This window comes from Symphalangus syndactylus, chromosome 3 (genome assembly GCF_028878055.3).
Source record: "Symphalangus syndactylus isolate Jambi chromosome 3, NHGRI_mSymSyn1-v2.1_pri, whole genome shotgun sequence".
Classification (NCBI taxonomy): Eukaryota; Metazoa; Chordata; class Mammalia; order Primates; family Hylobatidae; genus Symphalangus; species Symphalangus syndactylus.
In genome coordinates this window covers 142,275,014-142,295,684 of record NC_072425.2, presented here as the reverse complement: position 1 = coordinate 142,295,684, position 20,671 = coordinate 142,275,014, and the positions used below count along the sequence as shown (strand labels likewise).

The following is a 20,671-nucleotide window of genomic DNA, read 5'->3' as shown; positions in this document are numbered from 1 at the left end:
CCCCAGGCAGGCAAATCTAATTAAAATTACCTGACCCTACAGGAGGCTGAGCTCCCTGCCCGGTCGTCCCTGGGCAATGGCTGCAGGGAGGGCGGCTGGTACTAATGGGTGAGGTGTGGTTGTAGGAGACAACCCTGGGGCTGCCAGGCCAGGAGGCAGCAGCAGGACTGGAGAGATGGGAAGCCAGCATGGTGCTGCTGTCAGCTCGGTGTCCTGAGGTGCTGGGGCAGCCGCATTTGCCTGGGATTCCCTCTTCCAGGTCAGATAGCTGCAGACATACTTTGGGCAAACACCAAGGGTTTCGGGTGGTCAGCCCGGTGGGAGAAGATAAAGCCCAGGAGGGAAGGGGAGTAGGAAGAAGTGTTAACTGCAGAAAGGTCTAGGCCATTCTTCAAGTGACATCCATGTGGTGGCTCCCATGGGGGCGGTGACCCACCTCTCCTGCAGGTTGGCCTGGGTAGGGTACGAGCCTGGGATTGTGAGAAGGGCTTTGGAACCCATGGTTCCCATTGGTGGGACCGAGTAAACTCTCTGTTTGGTGCCAGATGCGGGGCCAGGTGCCTCCGTGGGCCGTCTCATTGATTCTTATCAAGTCTGCTGCTTAGGTTCCATTGGGACATGAAAGCTCAGAGAAGCTAGGACACAGTGGAGGTGGGACTCAAACCTAGGTTTCCAAAAACTGTTCGTTACACCACTCATCTGAGAGTCTTTCTAGACCATGATCTATGCTCACTACAGGCCCCTGACCCAGGGGTCTGAGCAGCTGCGCGGTGAGTCTTCAGTATGCATAGGAATCCCCCGGGATCTTGTGAAAATGCAGATTGTGAGTCCTTAGGCCTGAGTGAGCCTTAAGAGCCTGCATTTCTCATCTGCTCCCAGGTGATATGATGCTGCCAGTCCACAGGCCATACTTTGAGTAGCAATGCTCCAAATAGAGTATGACAAACATATGTCATCAGGCTGTCGGGGAGTTTTCAGAGGCCACGTTACTCCCTTCCCTCCTTATGCTCCCCACAAAAGCACAAGCCCACTGCACCTTGCCCAGGTTAATTACCGGTGTCTGTGCAGTCTCATCTCCCCGTTCCCAGCTTCTCCGGCCACTGGCTGGTCCTGGAAGGTCCTCTCCTACCCCATTTCTCCACCTAGTGGGGTCTTTTACTCAACCTTTAGGACTAAACTCAAATATTGCCTCCTCTGTGAAGCCTTCCCTGTTGCTCTGACCATGTAGCTCTTGTTTCTTGTTTGTACATCTATCGGTGCCTGGAGAGATGGAGGGAAGAGCCTATACACTGACCCTCCTTCCACTGGAGTCTAGCACAGCCCTCACATAGGAGTAGTAAGGATTCAATAAGAGACTGTAAAGACAGAAGGGCGGAGGGAAGGAGGCCCATCCCACACTGGGGTGGCTAGCTTGACCTTTCTTAGAGTCTCCCTGACAGGTACTGTGAACAGGTCCTGGAGTTCTTTGGGGCCCAAGCCAGAGCTCTCCACCAGCAGGCAGCTGGGCCTGGCCTGTGTGTTTCACAGGGCAGGGCACAGGTGCTGTGTTTTGTCCCTCTGCTGGGCCTGGGAAGCCCCCAGTGCCAGGATCCCTGATCAGAGAGGCCACTGCTCTGGACTCCCAACTGTTGGTATTAAAGGCATTCGGCTTATCTGAGGAACTAAAAATAATGCCGATGAGAATGAGAATAACAGCCCTAATTACCACCATTACCATAAAGGCACTGTCATTGGGGTGGTGGGGGAGGATTCAGAAAGAAATCAATCTTCCTTTTCATTAGTCTTGGGTGAATCATTCCACGTGTTACTGGCATTCGCACCTGCTGCAGTGTGTGCCCAGCCAGAGGCGAGCCACACTTGCTGATGCATGTGAACATATAAGCTCCCACAAGGGAATGTGAGCAAGGGTCCAGCCTCAATACTGAGTGCAGACTTGGGCACCTCTTCTTAGTTGTTAATGATAACTAAAGTCCCTGTAGGAGCCTCATTCAGGCCTGTTCTCAGATGACAGCATCTTCCTCCCCAACTATGTACAAGAATGGGAGTTCATCAAGGAGACAGGCATTTCCCTGAGCCCCATCCCACCCTCTGCAACATTCAAGACTCAGCCCTGGATGCATGGGGCAGATGCAGAACAAGACAAAACAAGCTGCCTGCCCTCAGCAAACTCCGCTTCTTGCGGAAAAGTGCCAGAACCTACAGTCACACGCAATACCTATTGTTTAAAAACAAAGACTACCATGAATCCAAGTGTGGTCCAATAACCAGCTGCATCAGATTCACCTGGAATGCTTTAAAAAATGCATATCCCTCTTCCTATAGCTTGATTTACTGATTTGTCGTCTTTGAGGACAGAGCCCAGAACCATGTGTTTTAACAAGCTCTCCCTGTGATTTTCATGCCTCCTAAAGTTTGTGGACTGCCAAGTCCTAGAGGGTGCGGTCAGAGGTCCAGTGCTCTGGCGGACTTGATGGAGGGAAAGCAACAACAGGGCACAGGGCGAGGAGAGGGTCCTGAGGCAGCTGCCTGTTTGGCTGAGCGGAGGGTTTCTGATACCCATTGGGGTCATCTCCCTGGTTGAGATAGGAAGTGCTGCTCTTGGAAGATGCTGCCTAGGCCTCCATATCCCTCCCTAGACATTTCCAGAAAGCTAGAGTCACTGTGGCCAGCTGAGGGGTTTCTGGATTGACTAGAGAGAGAAGGAGGCCGAGGGAGAATAGCTATTGGCCGTCATCTCTGTCGAGCCCACCCTTTGGCCTGCATTCTCATCCCTCACAGGTGAGCTGGACCTGAAGCTGGTTGAGGGCTGTAGACACAGCTGAAGTGTCTCCTACCTGTACACAGCTCGCTTGTCAGCCTCCAGCTGGGCCTGGGGGTCGATGGGGGCACTGGGTACAGGTGTGCTGGCAGCAGCTGAGGGGGCAGAGATGTGGACAGCCTGGGCCTTGGAGGGTGGCTGGGTGGTTGCCGTCATCTGCAGAGAGAAGAAAGGGGAGGTGGTGGGTTAGCATGGCCAGAGTGCTGGTCTCCAGGCTGTAGTGTGAGGTCTGCCTTGGCCTGTGCTGTGCCCAGAGGAGAGCATGTGGCCAAGAGAACTGTGAGCACACAATGAGCATCCATTCATACGTGTGCTACAGTGGGAAGAAAAGCAGGCTTTCTTCAAATGAGCATGTTCTAGAAAACAATTTCAGGCCATCCAAAACCAGGAGATGCCCAGCACACTCTGAAAAGAGATGACTCAGTGCAAATATGGTAACCCTTGCCCAGAAGTAGAAAAAACAATAGGATGAACTCTTTAAATTGTGCTTATGAGTCGTTTGGACCATCATACAGTTGATTTGATGACGTTGAAAAGCAGGAAAACAGGAGCTGAATCAGCTGTTGTTTGGACACAGGTTTATTTATTCCCTTTAATGCAAGCCACAGGCAATGGTCCCAGTGGCTTTGACTGATGACTGAATGGCTCTCCAAATTTGGTTTACCTGGCCACTTCAAGATAAGCAGGCTTTAGTGGGCAATGAACAGATTCTTGTTCTTGGCCATAACAAATATTTAGGGCAGGGGTTTTCATAATCTGTGACATGTTTTTGAAAGTGTCCCGAGGCTGGCAATTTTGTACCAACCAGAGCAACTCCTTTTAATATTATCTATTAGATTTTCTATCTAAGGTTTTGTTTAAAGAAATGGTTCAATGGTTTAAATTTTTTTTAAACCATCATTATGGAGTTTCATGCTTTTTTATTTCCTTCAGTCAAAGAAATCTCTAAAAGTGTGAATGATGATAAGCCTCAACTGTTCTCTTACATCACCCTGTCCATAGCACGATGGTAGCTCTCCCCACATGTGGTGTTGGGCTTCATGTACTTGTCTGTCTTCTCCTCTGAGGCCTTGGTCACTCCTTCATCGCCAGCTTCCAACTAGCACATACTTAGTAAAAAGGTTTGATGCTTAATAAAAATACTTGTGGAGAAAATGAGTGAGTGAATAAGCGAATGAACATGCCTTGAAAGAATCAGATATTTTATAGTTGCAAAGTTCATCATATGAATCTAGGTCCCTGCTTTCTGGAAGAAAAAGTATTATACTTCCGTGAATACAAGCATTGCTGGTGCATATATCCCCAAGACATTTGCATGTCTTCATTTAGATCTTCTCTTCATTTAGATCTCCGCTCAGATGCCACCTCTTTGGAGTACCATACAGCCCCTCTGCCTTTTGCTTTATTTTTCTTCATAGCCCTTACCATGATCATATTCTATATTTATGTGCTTATTGATTTTCTCTTCACTGCCAGCTGAAACGCAAGCCTATGGAGTGATCGTAACAGTTGTGTTCCTAGGGCCCAGAATAGCCTGGCACTAGTAGGTGTTCAATAAATATTTGTTGAATCAATGAATAGATGAATGATGGGTGGTGAATGAGGTTGAGACTATAAAAGAAATGTACCTGCTTTCCTAGATTGCATCATTTATTAGGCAGAAATACCCTTGCCACTGTTGGCTGATCTGGGGGAGCCTTTCCAATCTCAGTGGGTAAGAGGCTAGACATAGCATCATGGTGCCTGGAAGCCAGAAGACAATTGCTTGAGTCCTACCGTCTTCCCCTATCAGCCTTTGACCTTGGGCAAATTCTTTAACTTTCCTAAGCTCCTATTTTCTCATCAGTAAGCAAATTGGTGACCTTTTGGAATTCATGAGTATTAAGGAGGTGCTGTAAGAAAGAAAGTAGAAGCAAATGCTGTTCCAATTTTCAAAATAGAGAAATAAGGTGAATTCTGAAAAAAACTAAAACTCAGTAATCTTCACACTTATCTGGGCCAGATTCATTCCTTCATTCACTAATGCAACTGATCATTTCTTCAGATATTTCTTGAGTGCCTTCCATGTACCAGGCACCATGCTGGGCACTGGGGTGACAAAGATGAGAGGCTGCTGTCAGAAAGCTCAGCTCGTGGATCTGACATGATCATTCAGCTGGCAGATCAGGAAAACATGGTGTAAGCGACCTCAGCAAGGTGTTTCCCGTGACAGCCTGGCAGAAAATGTGGAGAGACGCAGCCTGGTGGACAATTGCATGGATTAGAAAACTACACCCAAGGGATGACAATTAAAGGATAAATGTCAGTTTGGGGCGGGTTTCCAAACGAGTGTCACATACTTCCTCCTTATCCTCTTATTCAGCACTTTAATCAGTGATTTAGAGAACATCTAAAAAAAAATGCTCAACAAATTTATGAATGCTGTGAAACTGGGATCCAAAAGATCTTTACAGATTTTGGCAAGGGGCTAAATCTGATAAGATTACTCTTCATCTAATAAGTTAAAATTTAACACTTCTAACATTTGGGCCAAGAAAAATCAATATTGAAGTGCAGGGAAGGAGAGACATGGCTTAGTAGCCGTGTTTTAGTTGACAGCTGGCTCAATATATCAAAAGTGTCTGTCAAAAAAAAATCCAACCTAAACTAATCCTAGCTGAGGATGCATTAACAGAGGCATTGCTCACAGCACACAGAAACTTCTGGTCTTGCACTACTCTGATTAAACAAGTACATGAAAGTACATTCAAAGCAGGGTTGGCCAGGATGGTAAAGGGGTTCGGTACTTCATTGTATGAGGAATATTTGAAGGAACGTGGGATATATAGGCAAGATTTGGGGGGTAGGGGAGAAGGGGAAACATGAGAGCCCCCTTTGAATATCCGAATGAGATTTGATTATATCAGTTCTGTATGACTTGAAGGGCCAAACTACAAGCAATGCATTTGATCTATAACAAGGAGACAACCTAAATAATACCTTTTCAATCCCCCAACTCTTTAAGGCTGGAATGGGCTGCCTCCCTTTCCAGGTGAATTTCCTGCCACTGCAGAGGCCAAGCAGAGTTGGACTGACCAGCTGGGCCACCGCGGAAAAGATGGGAGCTTCAGCTGGGTGGCTGGGTTACATGATATCTGAAGCCTCTCCAACTCTGACAGGCTCAGACACCATGAGAGTGTTTTAATAATCACCACCCACCACACAGCGCTGGTGTGAGGCTCGGATTTGACGATGTGTAGTATGTAAAAGTGCTTTGGAAACTCTAGAGCGCTTCACAGATGGAGGAGAGGTTGTTATTATTAAACACGAGATTTCCGGAATGTACTTCTGCCATAAAGCAAGGCATAGCTACATCTGAGGGTGACATGTAGGGGGAGCAGTGTGCTCTGCTCTGCCCACTAGGAGTGAGTTTCCTTGTGTCCTTGAAGGAATCCACAAGCGGCTTCTGTTAGCTGAGCTCCTGGGATGAAGAGGGATGAAGGAGCATGAAGTCCCCCTCCTAGGCAGGACTTCGGGGAAAGGTGTTGGGGGAAGGCCCTGGAGGGAAGCTCAGAATAAAATGTAAATCAAAAGCGGTCACTCGCCAGTGTCCCAAGAGGCTCCAGCTGAGAGGCTGTGACTGGCGGAAGTATGGAAAGAAGACAGCAGAGCTGGTCTGAGGAGGACGATGACTCAAATTTATATAGCTCATGGGGGCCAAGTCAGCAAACTCTGCATTTCCTGCAGGTTTGGAGAATGAGTGTTTATCCCCAAATAGGTTTCTTTTTCTAGCCAGAGACATCCACTTCCCAAGAACTGGAGCTCAAAGGGAGAGGACCTGCAGCTGTCCACAGGGCTTGGGGGCCAGGAGGATGGGGATAACTTGAAGTCAGTTTTTTAGGGGGAAGTTACTGGGCAGCACAGCCTAAAGAGTAGGCTCAGGTGTGGACCAGGGGCAGGGTGTGGCTATTAAGCAGTGGGCTGAAACTGCCTTGTTCTGGCCTGTGAAAGCCAATTGTTAAATTTTCAGAAATTTTGCAAATTCTCTGACATCACATTGAGAGCTTGAAATTGGCCATGGTGGGAGCATTTACACCATGGAAATTGGCAAATGCTGCAAATCAGGGCTTGCCCCTGCCCTCCACACCCCCACTCCCAGAGAGTTAAGTTGTTAAATATTTACTAGCACACCTCTAATTTCAGTTTTTCCCCAAGTAGCTTTCTTCCATTCTTTTTGGTCTGGCACGGGAAGAAACTCGTCTTACCCACTCCAGGAGGCCACTTGGTGCATTCACAGCTGGTCTCAGAACTTGCCACTCCAGATTTGGAGCTTTTCTCCAAGGAGCCCTCACAGCACTCTGGAGACCCTGCCTTGGCAGCCCGCTAGGGACAGGGACAGGTAGGCCATCAGCGTAGGCATGGAGGACTGTCCCTTTTCAACCAGGGTAAGCTAAGGCACAGAGGAGAGGCAAGGTTGAACAATGTCCTGAGAACTGCCTGGGAGATCAGAAAAGCCTCAGAGAATGGAAAGAGCAGAGGATCCGGCCCTGGGTTTGATGCTCCTCTGCCAATTACTAGCTATGTGTTTTGGGACAAGTTTCCTGATCTCTTTGGTTTCCTAATCTGTCAAATGCAGGAGATAATACTCACTCTGCAGGTTGTGCAGATTAATCAAGAGAACCAGACAATGGCTACTGACGGGGCAGGAGGCAGCATGCCCTGGGGAGGCCCCTATGAGATGTGACACTGCGCCAGCACCTACACACGTGCTAATAAAATATTTCTGGGGTGGGTGCAGTGGTTCACACCTGTAATCCCAGTGCTTTGGGAGGCTGAAGCTGGTTCTGCTCTTCCCATGTCCTCTCTTGGCCTAGGGTTCTTTCTTGGGGCATAAGACCCTGGGGCCATCACCTCCATGCACTTCCCTCCTGTAGATGCTATAACCACTGGACTTCTCTCTGCCATCTAGCCAGAACCAGTTCTGCCTTAAGCTTGCAGCTAAGGAAACCCTGCCCAGATTCTTGGTTTGAAGGTTCCTTCTTTTCCCATTCTAAAAAGGAATGGGAAGAGTCAGGGGTTGTCAGATGTATATGCAGGTTTGTAAAATCTGGGTGGGGCTGAGATCCAGCCACGCTGGCAGTCTGGCCTTCTACTCATGAAAATGAGTAGGAGATGCTCCCTGGTGTGTTTTAAGGGGTACTAAGAAGCATCTTACTTGCCCTCACTGACACCCAAAGCCCCCACAGATGCTTCTTTTCTGTTAAGCACCATCTTTTTCCAATTGTAGGGGAAGAGTGACATGTTTTGTTCTAATAAGCTAATAAAATATTTCTGGGCTGGGTGCAGAGGCTTACGCCTATAATCTCAGTGCTCTGGGAGGCTGAAGTGGGAGGATTGCTTGAAGCCAGGAGTTCAAGACCAGCCTGGACAACAAAACAAGAACTCATCTCTGCAAAAAGTAAAATAAATTGGCTGGATGCAGTGGTATGTGCCTGTAGTCTCAGCTACTCTAGAGGCTGAGGCAGGAGGATTGCTTGAGTCCAGAAAGTCGAGGCTGCAGTGAACTATGGTCGTACCACTGTGCTCCAGCCTGGGAGACAGAGCGAGACCCTGTCCCTAAAAAACAAAAAAAGAAAAAGAAAGAAGCCGTGTGGGCTTTCATGTTTCACAATAATCCTGTGCAGTAGGTTATCATCATCTCCATTTCACAGATGAGAAAACAGAAGCCCACAGAGGGCCTTCTGACTAATCGCACTACATGAATTGGAGCATTTAATTACTTTTCCTTGAAGAGGAGAATGGGAAGACATTTCCCCCTCTGTGAAAAAAGAGGCAGGAGGTGTAGGGGGGCTCAAATTAGAATGAAACTTCACTCCCCCTCTGCACGTGTTCTAAGTCTCTATCTAGTCCACCCCATCCTCACTGCTGGTCCCAGTTTGTCCCTCTCCCTCAACAAACCTCTCCCCTACGAGTTCAAATCATTCTCCCAACAATGATCGTGCCAGAAACAGTTCTCCCACGTGGAACCCAAGTAGGAAGGCACAGCTGGTTTATTAATCGAAGGTGGCTCACTGCTGGGTCAACTTCCCTCCGAGGCTACGAGGAGCCTGGAGGCCGAGAGCCCAGAGGAAACCTGCCTGCAGGGGCTTCAAGCCTTCTGGAGCCCGGAGGCCTGAGTTGCGTTCAGCTGCTGCCTCCTGCCAACTTCCCTTCAGACTTCCTCTCTTGCTCATGGGAGGTGGGAGCAGATGGTTTAGAAGTGGGGCTGACACCAAGGTCTTTCTAGCACCCATAGAAGATGGGGTGGGGGGAGGGGGAGGGATAGCATTAGGAGACATACCTAATGTAAATGATGAGTTAATGGGTGCAGCGCACCAACATGGCACATGTATACATATGTAACAAACCTGCACGTTGTGCACATGTGCCCTAGAACTTAAAGTATAATAGAATAAATAAATAAAGTCAAAAAATAAAAATAAAATAAAAAAAAAGAAGATGGTTGGCGTTAGGGAGAGCAGAAGCTTGGGTTTCAGATAGAACTAGTTTTGAATCCCACTCTTACCACTTACAGCCTTAAAGATGGAACTTTACTTTCTGGGGTTTTAGGTTCCTCATCTGAAAAATAGGCGAGGTGCTCCCTACCTCCCACCGCCATGATGGGGGTGGCTGTCTCCTCCAGTGGATGATGGCAGAGCATCCAGAACCGGATCAGGCTCCTCTGCCCCAGGCCTGCATGGCCCTCAGCATGCTGCTGCGACCTGTCTGCTCACTCGCCTCCCTCCCTCACTAGACTGTAGGATCCTTGAGGACAGGACCAGGGCTGTTCTGTTTATTGTCATAGCCTCAGTGTCTGGTAGAGAGAGTATCTGAAATATCTGTTGAATCAGGAATGACTGGTATGGAGTGGGCAGGTCCGATTGAATGCTACCATTTTAGCTGCAGATTTACCTCCTTGATCCTGAATCCTCAGGCCACAAAAGAGAAGTCTACAGTTCCTGACCACATAACTGACTGGGGGGAATTGGGTATCCAGCCCAGAGCTGGAGACAGTGGGATAGAGCATGATGTGCTGGGATGAATCTCTACTTTGTATTTGGCTCTCTGTGCCTGTGTGATTTGGGCAAGTTACTCAACCTTTTTCAACCAGGGTCCTCATCTATAAAATGGGAATAATTACACTCAAGGTACAGGGTGTTCAGAATTAAATGAGACAATTATATGCAAAGTAGCTGGCCCTCAGTCGCTATTCAGCATATGGCGGTTATTGTTAATATAATCCACACACCCTACAGCCCACACCCTGAGAGCTGGCTGCTGTTGTTTCTCTCATGTGGGCTACCCTGGGGGTCCTACCAGTATGGGTGCCACCCCTGCTGAAGGAACCCATTCTGCATAAGCTCCCTGGGAGGTAGGCAAGTGTGAGTTCAAGTGCAGGAACAAGGGGCCCCTGGTGTCACAGAAGGTTACATTATGCGTCACCAGCTTGGAATTGAGTGGCATGCCCAAGGCAAGGACTCAGTTCCTCTGAGCCTCAGTTTCCCCATCAGGTAAAAATGGAGCTATTAATATCTCTTCCCAGGGCTACTGTGAGACCATATGTGAGGGTGCATTGCAAGCAGCAGATGCCCCGCAAACCTTGGTTTCTAAGCAATTCTAACGCTTCCTTTTGCTAGATTTCTCCTCTGAATCAAATCCAAATCCCACCCCCTGTCCAGATCCGGCCCCAGTGCCCCCACACCTCCTATGCCCCCCACCCCACCTCCTCTGCATACAGTCTTGCTTGTTATGACTATTAAACCCCCACACACCTCCCACAGGGCCTCTTTGTGAAAACGCTGAACACCCAAACCTTCACCTTCTCAGCACAGACACTCCTTTTTTTCCTTTTTCTTTTTTCTTTTTGAGATGGAGTTTCGCTCTTGTTGCCTAGGCTGGAGTGCAGTGGCACCATCTCGGCTCACCGCAACCTCCGCTTCCTGGATTCAAGCGATTCTCCTGCTTCAGCCTCCTGAATAGCTGGGATTACACCGGGCACAGTGGCTCACGCCTGTAATCCCAGGACTTTGGGAGGCCGAGGCGGGCACATCACCCGAGGTCAGGAATTCCAGACCAGCCTGACCAACACGGAGAAACTCCATCTCTACTAAAAATATAAAAAAAGCACAGATACTCCTTCTAAGAGGACATCCCCTCTTTCAAGCCCTCCACCTGACATGGCAGAGTGGGTGCCAGCCAGCCCCAGGAGGGCCCCTTTAGGCTGCCAAAACCTTGTGTTCTGGCCCCCTGGGGCTGCCCAGGCCTAGCCCTCAAGGGGCCACTGAGGCTTCAGGCAGGCCCGGCAGGGCTGGCACTCCCTCCAGTTCGGGGCAAGCCGGGTATGGGATCAGTTTCCTGGCAACCAGGAAAGAAGCCAAGGACCCGGGAAGAGGTCAAGGGTTGAAGTCACTTGGTAAACATCAAGTTTGGCCTTAACAGGTAGGAGGCAACAGGGGACATGAACAATGTTGCGGGGCACAGAGTCCAGGGCGCTCCAGACTTGGGCCTACTCAGGCGAGTTGGAGTACGGGGATATGTCCAGTTTAAAGACATGGGTGGCCTGAGCAGGCAGAGAGAGAGGTCACTGTGCACAAAGAGAAGAAAGGCCCAGCAGAAAACAAAAAAGAAAGAGAAGAGTCTGTTTTGATGAGTCAAAGCAAGGGAAGGTGGGTCCCCATATGGTCCCTGGAGTGTAAGCAGAGGGACCCTTGACTTACAGTCACAGAAAAAGCTTAGGGGAACTTTCAAAGCTACTGAAGGCTGCCCACGGATCTGCAGCCTTGTCACCTGCACAGCCCTCCTCCCCTTACCCTATTGCCTCACACCTACCCTTGGTTGCCTGAGCGCACCCGATGGTGTCCACCTTCCTGCCTTTGCTCCCACAGCTGCCTCAGCAAGGACTGTCCTTATGTCCCCCACAGCCTGCCTCCCACCCAGCTGCAGCTTCAACTCTTCCAAGAAGCCTTTCCTGCTTCTCCTCCCTCCCCAGGCCCCAGAAGACTGGACTCCTGCCTCATCTGAACAGACCCCAACACCAGCAACACCAGGCCCTTTGCCCGTCTCATGAGCATGCTGGCCTCCCAGCTCCCATGCCTGCCCACGGTGCACTCCCACGTGTTAAATGACTGAAGGATGACCCGAAGGAGGCAATGACTGAGTGATGTGTTAAAGGCCTCAGGGATCCCAAAGCCTGGGAGAGGCCAAAGAAGGCCCCTTAAAATATTCCTCAACCCAGTTAGCCCAGGGAGAGGAAGGGCCGGCATCAGAGCCAGACAGCCCAACGTAGCTCAAAGAGGCTCTCGGAAGAGTGGGCCTCGGTCACCTCCATTCTGATCCCAGGCCAAGTGGATAGAACCGGCCACAGAAGAGTTACTCAGTGGTGTACAATGGGGGTTTCAGTTAGTTAATTAATTTTAAAAGGGTTTGTAAGTGGTGGTTCACACAATGTGACTCATGGAACATTCACCGCCCCTAACTGCATTTCCTAGGCTGTCACTGACAGGAGGCTAAGAAGAGGAAAGCTGTGGACTCCACTTCCCAGCTTTGTGCATTTTCCTGGGAACTGATGGCCCCCTGCCCATCCCATCGCTTCCCTCTGGAAGATCCTTCCCTTTTTTAATAGTCCCAAACCAGTGATTTCCAATAGGTCCTTCAGAGGGCACACCAGAATCCCAGTGTGTGCACATCTCTGTGTGTGCGTGTGTGTAAGGGGGTGTTCATAGCTGGTAAAACCTATTTGACATGCCTATTATGTTCCTAATAAAAAGTAATTAAGGTTCAATCCCATCTTGGCTGCTGGAGATGTGCAGGTGATCGAGTGAAGAATGAAGCTGGGGTGCGGGTGAAAAGGGGCCGAGGAACACCACTGTACTTTTTGTTCCCACACTCTCAACAGCCTCATGAGGCAGGGAAGGCAGAATTATTCTCATTTTACGAATGCAGAAACTAATGCCCCACATGGACTGTAAGCTCCAAGAGGACAGGAACTCCGTTGATTTTGCACCCCAGTACACAGCACAATGTCCGCATGGCCCACAGGACACACTCAATGTTTATCGAATGGATGAGTGAATGAAAGAAACAGCTCTGAAATTACTTGCCTAAATTTGTATAATTCATCAGCAGTGGAGCTGATAAATTATACAAATTCTTATTACAAGTCCTGATTTCTGAATTTCTATGAGGTTGAGTCATTCCATCTTCCTCTTCAGACCACAGACTTCAAGAACAGCAAGCATCCTGGGGCCCTAACTCACCTACCTGCCTCCTGCCAGGCCGCACAGACACCAAAGCTTTCCGAAGACCAACTAAGACCGACGGCGCAGGAAAGGGAGGTGGAGCATGTAAGGTCCTCCCCAGACCCGCTGCTGACTTGGATCACCTGTCCCCTGAGTTATTTTAGGCTTTGTATCCCATGGCCATTAACTATTTTTGTAGCTGTTTAGGGCATTCCTTCTGCTTGGAGACAAGGGAGTACACAATAAAATCTCTGTTTTTGGTAAATATCAGAATATAGTAAGTTCATCAAATAAAATACCTAGACCAGGCCAGTAGAGTGTTTATTCCCAAGCTTTAAAGCCATGCTGACAGCCCACCATCTCCTACATGGGCATAAAGGCCCCACGGTTGGACCTGGAGGCTGTTTTTGCCTTTTACACAATGAAGAGTACAGGTCTTGAGTGAGTTGGAGTTCAGGGATATGTCCAGCTTAAAGACATTGGTGGCCCAAGCAGGCAGAGAGAGAGGTCACTGCGCACGAAGAGAAGAAAGGCCCAGCAGAAAAGAAAAAAGAAAGAGAAGAGTCTGTTTTGGTGAGTCGAAGCAAGGGAAAGTGGGTCCTCATATGGTCCCTGGGGTGTTGCCCCCAGGGGCAGAGGGAGCCATCAATCACCATCACAGAAAAGGCTTAGGGGAACTTTCAAAGCTGCTGAATTAACTCTATTGCTGCAAAGCAAATGTGTTTCACAGGCAGCTGAGCAGAGGGCCCTGCAAGGCAGGGGGCTCCAGCCCTTAAAGAGATGAGAGGAATGTAAAGCGAGTGTGAAAACATCTGAACCCACTTCTGCCTGTCACAGCTGCATGGCCTGGATGGAGGCCATTCACAGCCAGGGGCCCCAGCCACCCCCTTTTGCCTCCAGTTAATTAAACCAGCATGGGGATCCTAATGACTGATCAAAGCCCATCCAGCTTCCCCAGGATATCTGCCTACCCTGGCCCCACCTGGAGTGGGGATGGTGTGAGGACAGGGAGGGAAAGAAGGTGCCCAGAGAGACAGGTCTGGCTTCCTCAGTGTGGCTGGCCCAGCCTTAGCCTTCCCCTTGCAGGGTAAGTGAGACAATGTTGTCTTGACCCCAGATCTCTGAGTGCCATGTCCTGGAGTCCCAGACACCATTCTCCCCACTCTGAGGGATGCTGGAGGATTGGGGTGAGGGGAATGGGAGGGATGCAACTTTTGCAAAGGGGCCTCAAGCAAACACTTGACTTCCTTCCGAAGTGAGCCTCACAAACCAGACCTCAACTACGAGTTCTAATTGCCTGTCTTTTCTCTCTCTGTTCAAAAATGAGGCTGCATCCTTAGTGAACTTCTCAAACCCTTTCAATGCCACTCATCATCAAGTCATGCTACGTAAGCCCCTAGCTACCTACCCATCAGTTTATTCCTAAACTATCCATTGAGTTTAGTTCCACATTGACAGGGGCTGTGCCTAGTGGGTCAGACTAGGATCTACCAGGATTTCTGCTTTCTAGTCCAATGTTCATGCAGCTGACATGCCAGGGACACGCAGACTGAAGCATACTAAAAATTGAATACATACTCAAATAGACCAGATACAATATTTATCTTGCTAATAAGCCAAGGGCAAAGATATTTGTGGAACGGTAGGTATGTGTCTGTGTTTGAGGAAAAGTTGTCGGCGGGGGAGTGCTGATAGTGAGAGTGTATTTTGTGTGGGAAGGTGAGGGGAGTGAAGTGGTTGCCTTTGCTAGTGAATCCGGATGGCTCCCTGGAGTGGCTGATGGAGCTATAGAAGTGAGAACTTCGCTTGGTGGGTGATGTTGCATATGGGTGTTACAGGAAGGTCTCGAGTGACATTTCTGAGAGTATACGAATGAGAGGTATTTGCCTAGAAGGAGTGACAGGGTGGTTGTGTGTTCCCAAGAAAATTCTGGGAGGGAGGCTGGAGTGACACTTGCTGGGATTCTAAGCAAGGCAGGAGAGGAGAGAAATAGTAGCAAATGGAAGGGTCAGTGGGGATGCTGGGGCAGTGGGAGGAGGGGGCTGTGAAAGTCCAGCTGACAGCCAGGCCCACTATGGCAGAGATACAGAACAGAAGCGGGGTGATGTTGGAATCAACACAGCACACTGAACTGAGGATCACACACCTAGTTCACATCCAGGTCTCTCTAGAGACAGTGTGGTCATTAGGCAATCATTGTAGAATTCCACTACCCAATGACTTACCCCTACCTCTTCAGGGCATAAAGTGAGGGTCTGCATCAAGGACCCAGTTACAGCATGCTGGAATTGGGGTCCTGTAGTTAAGACAGTAGAGGGCGCTGCTACTCTGGCAGAATTTAGCAGGAAGCCACCAGAAAGAGGAAGTAGGTCACAGGGAGGGTTCCACTGGGTTGTTGCTTTTGCTCTTTCTTTCTTTCTTTCTTTCTTTATTTTTTTTTTTTGAGATAGAGTCTTACTCTGTTGCCCAGGCTGGAGTGCAGTGGCGCAATCTTGGCTCACTGCAAACTCCGCCTCCCGGGTTCAAGCCATTCTCTTGACTCAGCCTCCCAAGTAGCTGGGACTACAGGCATGTGCCACCATGTCTACTTTTTGTATTTTTAGTAGAGACAGAGTTTCACTGTGTTGGCCAAGCTGGTCTCGAACTCCTGACCTCAGGCAATCTGCCCACCTCAGCCTCCCAAAGTGCTGGTATTACAGGCATGAGCCACCGTGCCCAGCCCGCTTTTGCACTTTCTAAACATATAGTCATCCTTCAGTGTATAATCAACAGAGAGTGGCGGCCTTACAAGCAATCACAAAGTTTCTCCAGGATGGACTGCAGCAGAACTGAGGGGCTAGAAGCCGCTTAGCCATCGTATCACTTGGCTTGTGCCCAAATAGCACGAGGCCAAAACAGTGAATGCTTCTCTACGAAAATGGGAAGAAAAAAATGCCTCCCTCATTTTTAATAACTTTATTCCCCAAACTTCAAAAATGAAATTGCCAAGTTAAGAACTTGCCTTGAAAAAAAATTCTAATTTATTATAAAGAAGGTCCGGGGCTTGGGAATTTTTTAATGCAGATTCCTAATTTTCCAAAGTGAGATTCTCCTGTGCATTTGAATAGATTATGCTCGGTATTGCTAGCCCTTAGCACAATGGGAACATTATTAAAACGATCGCATGGGTCTCAGAGGACGGGCTCTGCGTCTCGCTTCCTTTTTCATTTGGGAGACTTCATATCAGAGACTGTCCATTTGTTGCCTGTGGAAGAAACTGGGTTTCTGAAGAGGTGATGGAGAGGTGTGCTCAGCTACCCAGGTTGTGAGGAAACAAGTCATACGTGGTCCAAAAGTAATGAGATTAGACCTAAAGGAATGAGGAGGGCGTGGGCCTTGTTTCCTGAGAGCTCTGTTTTGGACAGGATTCCCTGATGTGCCTGACCCATGTTCCCATCAGGCCCTGCTTCCCTGAAGATGTGGAGTCTCAGAGAGCGGCTGGTTCTTGGGGATATGAGCATTCTGAAGGGAAATGCAGCAGTCTCCCCCTAGGAAGCTGGGGTCCATATCTCGAAAAGATAAAGGGAAGAAGTCAGGGGTCCAATGCAAGTTTGCAGAAAGTGCCAGCAGCCAGGCATGCGTGGAAGAGCTGTTCCTAAAAGGGAGTCCCTCCTAGAAGCCCGAAAGAGTGGGCAGAAGGCCCTCAAATACCAGCACTCTCTGGAGAGAACAGCCTTTTCCCCAGAGTCAGAAGCCTTTGTTCTGGGGGCATCCCCCAGCTCCCCCATCCCTCCCACTCCACCCCTGCCCTAGCTCCTCTCCCTTAGCCCCGCATCCTGCTCAGTTTCCTTGGGAAACAGCTCAGCTTGGGGAAGGCCAATGGCAATTTGGGCATAGCCCAGTGGCTTCGTCAAGGCCATAAAGACCCTGACACCTTGACCTGGTCAGTTCACCATGGACACTGATGCTTCTCATCAGACATTTCACTCGTGGATTACCAGGGTTATAAATAGATGGCAGCTTCCCCAGGGCAAATTATTCCTTTGCTCTAAATGTGAAGATTTTAAATGGTGACATTCTGGCGGATCCTCAGAGAGGAGAGCCTTCGGGCAGTCCCTGTATCTGGCTTCTGTCTGAGACCTCAGATATGGAAGTGGAGCCCTTCTTCCTCACAAAGGCTGGAGCAGCTCAGTGGTGACTTCTGAGGGGCTGAGCACCTTAGGGCTGCAGCCCACCTCCATCTGTCCCTTGGCAGCTGGGATTTATTAATCCAGCTGTATGCTGATCATTAAATTAGGCTTCTGGATCAGCATTCAACACAGGCCCTTGCTGCAGCTCTCCTGCTAATCCCTGCCAAACCAAAACTTCTCTCAGCTCCCCAGGCAGTCAAAACAGGGAGGGGTGGGTGAGAGGGAAGCAGCCGCCATCAGTCATGCCAACACAGTGTTCTCTGACCTCTCAGCCCTGCCCTGGTCTATCCTTGAGTCTTGGGTATGGAGGTGTGGGCTTTGGCAGCTACCACCTGCTAAATACAGGAAGGGTCTCCATCTCTGTTCCCCATTCTGACTGGAGAGGGAATCCAGTCACAAAACAAGTGGGGCCCATGTTCCCACCACTTAATCGATATGTGGGCATCGATGCGTGCTGGCTGAGCGGAGTGGGAATGGGTCTGCTGCTATCGAAGAAGGATGATCTTGCCCCTATTCTGGACCCTAGCTTCTCCTTCTCTCACTTCTTTCTTGGGAGGCAAAAGGTTCCCATCAGTTGAGGGCTCCTTCTGAACTTTGTCTCTGGAGCTGAAACTACAGAGGGAAGGGACTTGACATAGTGTTGGATGTCTGGAAGCTTTCAAATACAAGAGCCCTGTAAAGGCCAAGTTCAACCCTGTGGCTTATTCATGGAAGCTACTGGCATGAGCAGAGGGCTCGCTGAGGATGGGGTTAGGCTGGGAGAGCTGGGGAAGTAATACGATTTGGTATGTGGGAGCGGGGCCGTAGACACGTGCTCAGAGATCGGTGAAGGACCAGGGCTTTCGGACCTTCCAGGGCAGAGCAGTCAAAGGTGTTCCATATGCTGGGTACTCTAGAAAGAGGCCCCATGGCATCCGGTAATCTCCCGGAGGATGACAGTGATGTATAAAGCAGCCACTATATGCTCCCACTAGGCTGGAGGCATCAGGGTCATAGCGAGCACAAGCCTGGCATCTGCATCTTAAGACCCCTTTCATGCTGCACAGATCTTCCGTGTGGCCCACGAGAACCACTGTGTTTGAAAATGCCAATGAGTGAGGGATGGCAGAGGAGGGCAGAGAGTGACTGCTGGAGGAGTGCAGATGGTAGCCTGCCCACAGCACCCGGCGGGCACCTGCTGCACATGGGCGAATGTGTGGATGGACATTCTAGCTGGGTGCATTTCACATCACAGGTGCCCAATAAATAATTATCGAATTCATATTGACAGGAGAGTGTGAAGCGAAGGGTCAGAGAATGAAGGCTTCTGTGAAAGCACAGACACAAAACTCAAAGTTTCCAAAGAACCAAGGGTGGACCAGAGGAACACCTGGGGGAAGCAAAAAGGAAAAGCGGCTGGTCTAAAGGATGTAGGAGGGCAGCCCCCACAAGCTGGGCAGGCTTCCAGGAGGAGAAGGGCAGACAGCATGAAGACAGCAGGAAGGCACTGCTGAGGAGGGGCCTGTTGCAGGAGTGGCAATCGGGGTGGGGAGTGCAGAAGATCTTGGGGGGTGGCTGTGTCTGAGCTGAGGGATGGAAGCAGGGGACCAGAAGGAAGGGGTTGTGGGGTGTACAGAAAGAATCTTGGCTTTTTAAAAGTAGAAGCCCAGAAGAGTTCTGAAGAGAACAGAGATTCTCCCGATAGGCAGGCAGAGGAGGACAAAAGGGCCCAAGTGACCCGAGAATGGGGGGCCTGGCACTCAGAAGCCGCTGAGTGTGAAGTTTCTCAAACACTCAGAGGGCAGTTCCGCTCACATCTGGTAGCTGGGTCTCCCCAACTGCGGATTTTGCCCCAGTCACAACAAAGGGGCTTGGCTGTGCTTATCTGCTGTCTGATGGATGGGGTGGGGCACAGGACTGTGACCACTAATCTAGCTTCCAGTCCTAGGTCCTGGGGTCTGAACCTGGTGACTCCCCTCGGGGTCTGTTTGCAGGGCTCTCGCTCCCCAGGCTGACGGGAAGGAGCCCGGAGTGCCGCCAGGACATGATTGCAGGAGGCCTGGCCCAGCCCGTCGGCCCCTGGAATATCCCAGCCTGCAGCTGGGGCTCTAAGGCCACCACACTCCCTCCCCCGTGGTGGGAGGCAGCGGCCCCTGCGCACTCACCTGTGGGCTGTCCTGGTAGGGTGGGGGCGGGACATTCTGCGTGGCCATCATCGTCAGAGCGGGGGCTGGGGAGGCATGTTGCATCATGGGATTGATTCACATGGAGGACCTGTGGGCAGGAGAAAGGGGGCCGCACCGTTAACACCGCTGAGCAGGCCCGCCCTGGGCACCCAGCAGCCCCTGTGTCCCCCGCTGGGCCACCTGGGCCGGCTGGATGCAGCAAGGGTTGCACGCCCTTCAGGGCAACAAATGAGAGCTAAGGAAGAGGCCTGGGTGGGGAGGGGCTTGCTGTGCTATTTTGACTTGAAAGAAATAATATTCAAATCATATGTAAAACAACCGGTACCCCTGCAGAGGCGCTTTGTTCAGCATCAGCTCCGGGCTGTTGTACGTGTGGGGAGGTGGCACGAAGAGGGAGGGGGCCTGCCTGGTAGCAGCACCGGGAGACGAGGCCATTTGGATACCCCTCCTTCCCCAGGAGGGCCCTGAGTCCCAACCTGATAAGGGTGCCCCTGGCCCCGCTGTTTCCCAGGCTTTCTGGAGCAGCCACAGCGCGCACAGGGGCAGGAGGGCCTCAGGCCAGCTACTGGGCTCCAGGGTCCCCAAGCGCCAAGCTCGCCCCTCCCCAGGGCTCACCACACCCCCTAGTGGTGGCAAGGACACGGGGGCCCGGACCCGTCCTCAGACTGTAGCCCTAGGGTGGCTGCCTGGAGGCCTTGGGGAAGGGAAAGAGTCAGGGAATGACAGTCCACTCCTGTACTTTTCCAGGCGCGGGCTTGTGACTATGGGCGTGTCCACAGATGTGCCTGCATATCCTATTAAGGAGGACTTTCCTCAGCCTTGGTTCAGTACGGTCACCGGAATGTGGGGGTGCCAGAAGACCTATCAGAGCCAAATGGGCTACCTGCCTCTTTGCCTGGTAGAAGACAGAGGCCAAAGGTGACTTGTGCATGGGACAGCGGGGGTTGGGGGACTTGTTAGTGAAGCTAGCATGGAAGCAGCACCTCCAGATTCCCAGCTCTGGGTCTGCTCCACTGATCCCCCCATCATTTCCCCATCACCAGTAAGCAGGCAAGTTGCCCCCATGAAGCCTCAAGATTTCCTCTTGAACTAGGATGTGGTGCCATAAGTGGAGACAGCCCGGCTGTGCCACCCAAGGAAACAGAATGCCCAGAGAGCTGTTGTGCTGCAGTAGATGCTCTGAAATATTTAGATCTAGAAGCCACAGGCTAGTTGCCTGATACAGGGCTGTCCATTGTAGGGTAGGAGGTTGCTAAGAGCCTC

The 20,671-nt window shown here is 50.4% G+C and overlaps 1 protein-coding gene across 6 annotated transcripts in view; it reads right to left on the bottom strand.

Annotated features, from left to right (window-relative positions):
* PKNOX2 (PBX/knotted 1 homeobox 2) overlaps positions 1-20,671 on the bottom strand; it is a 290,540-nt gene that overhangs the window by 61,978 nt on the left and 207,891 nt on the right. For all 6 annotated transcript variants that reach the window (XM_063635619.1, XM_055273622.2, XM_055273628.2 and 3 more), the window contains 2 exons: positions 19,388-19,496; positions 2,835-2,974 (listed from right to left, as the gene is read on the bottom strand). In XM_063635619.1, the coding sequence (XP_063491689.1) occupies positions 2,835-2,974; positions 19,388-19,474 (227 nt within the window). In that variant the 5' untranslated portion in view covers positions 19,475-19,496. The remainder of the gene's footprint in view (positions 1-2,834; positions 2,975-19,387; positions 19,497-20,671) is intronic.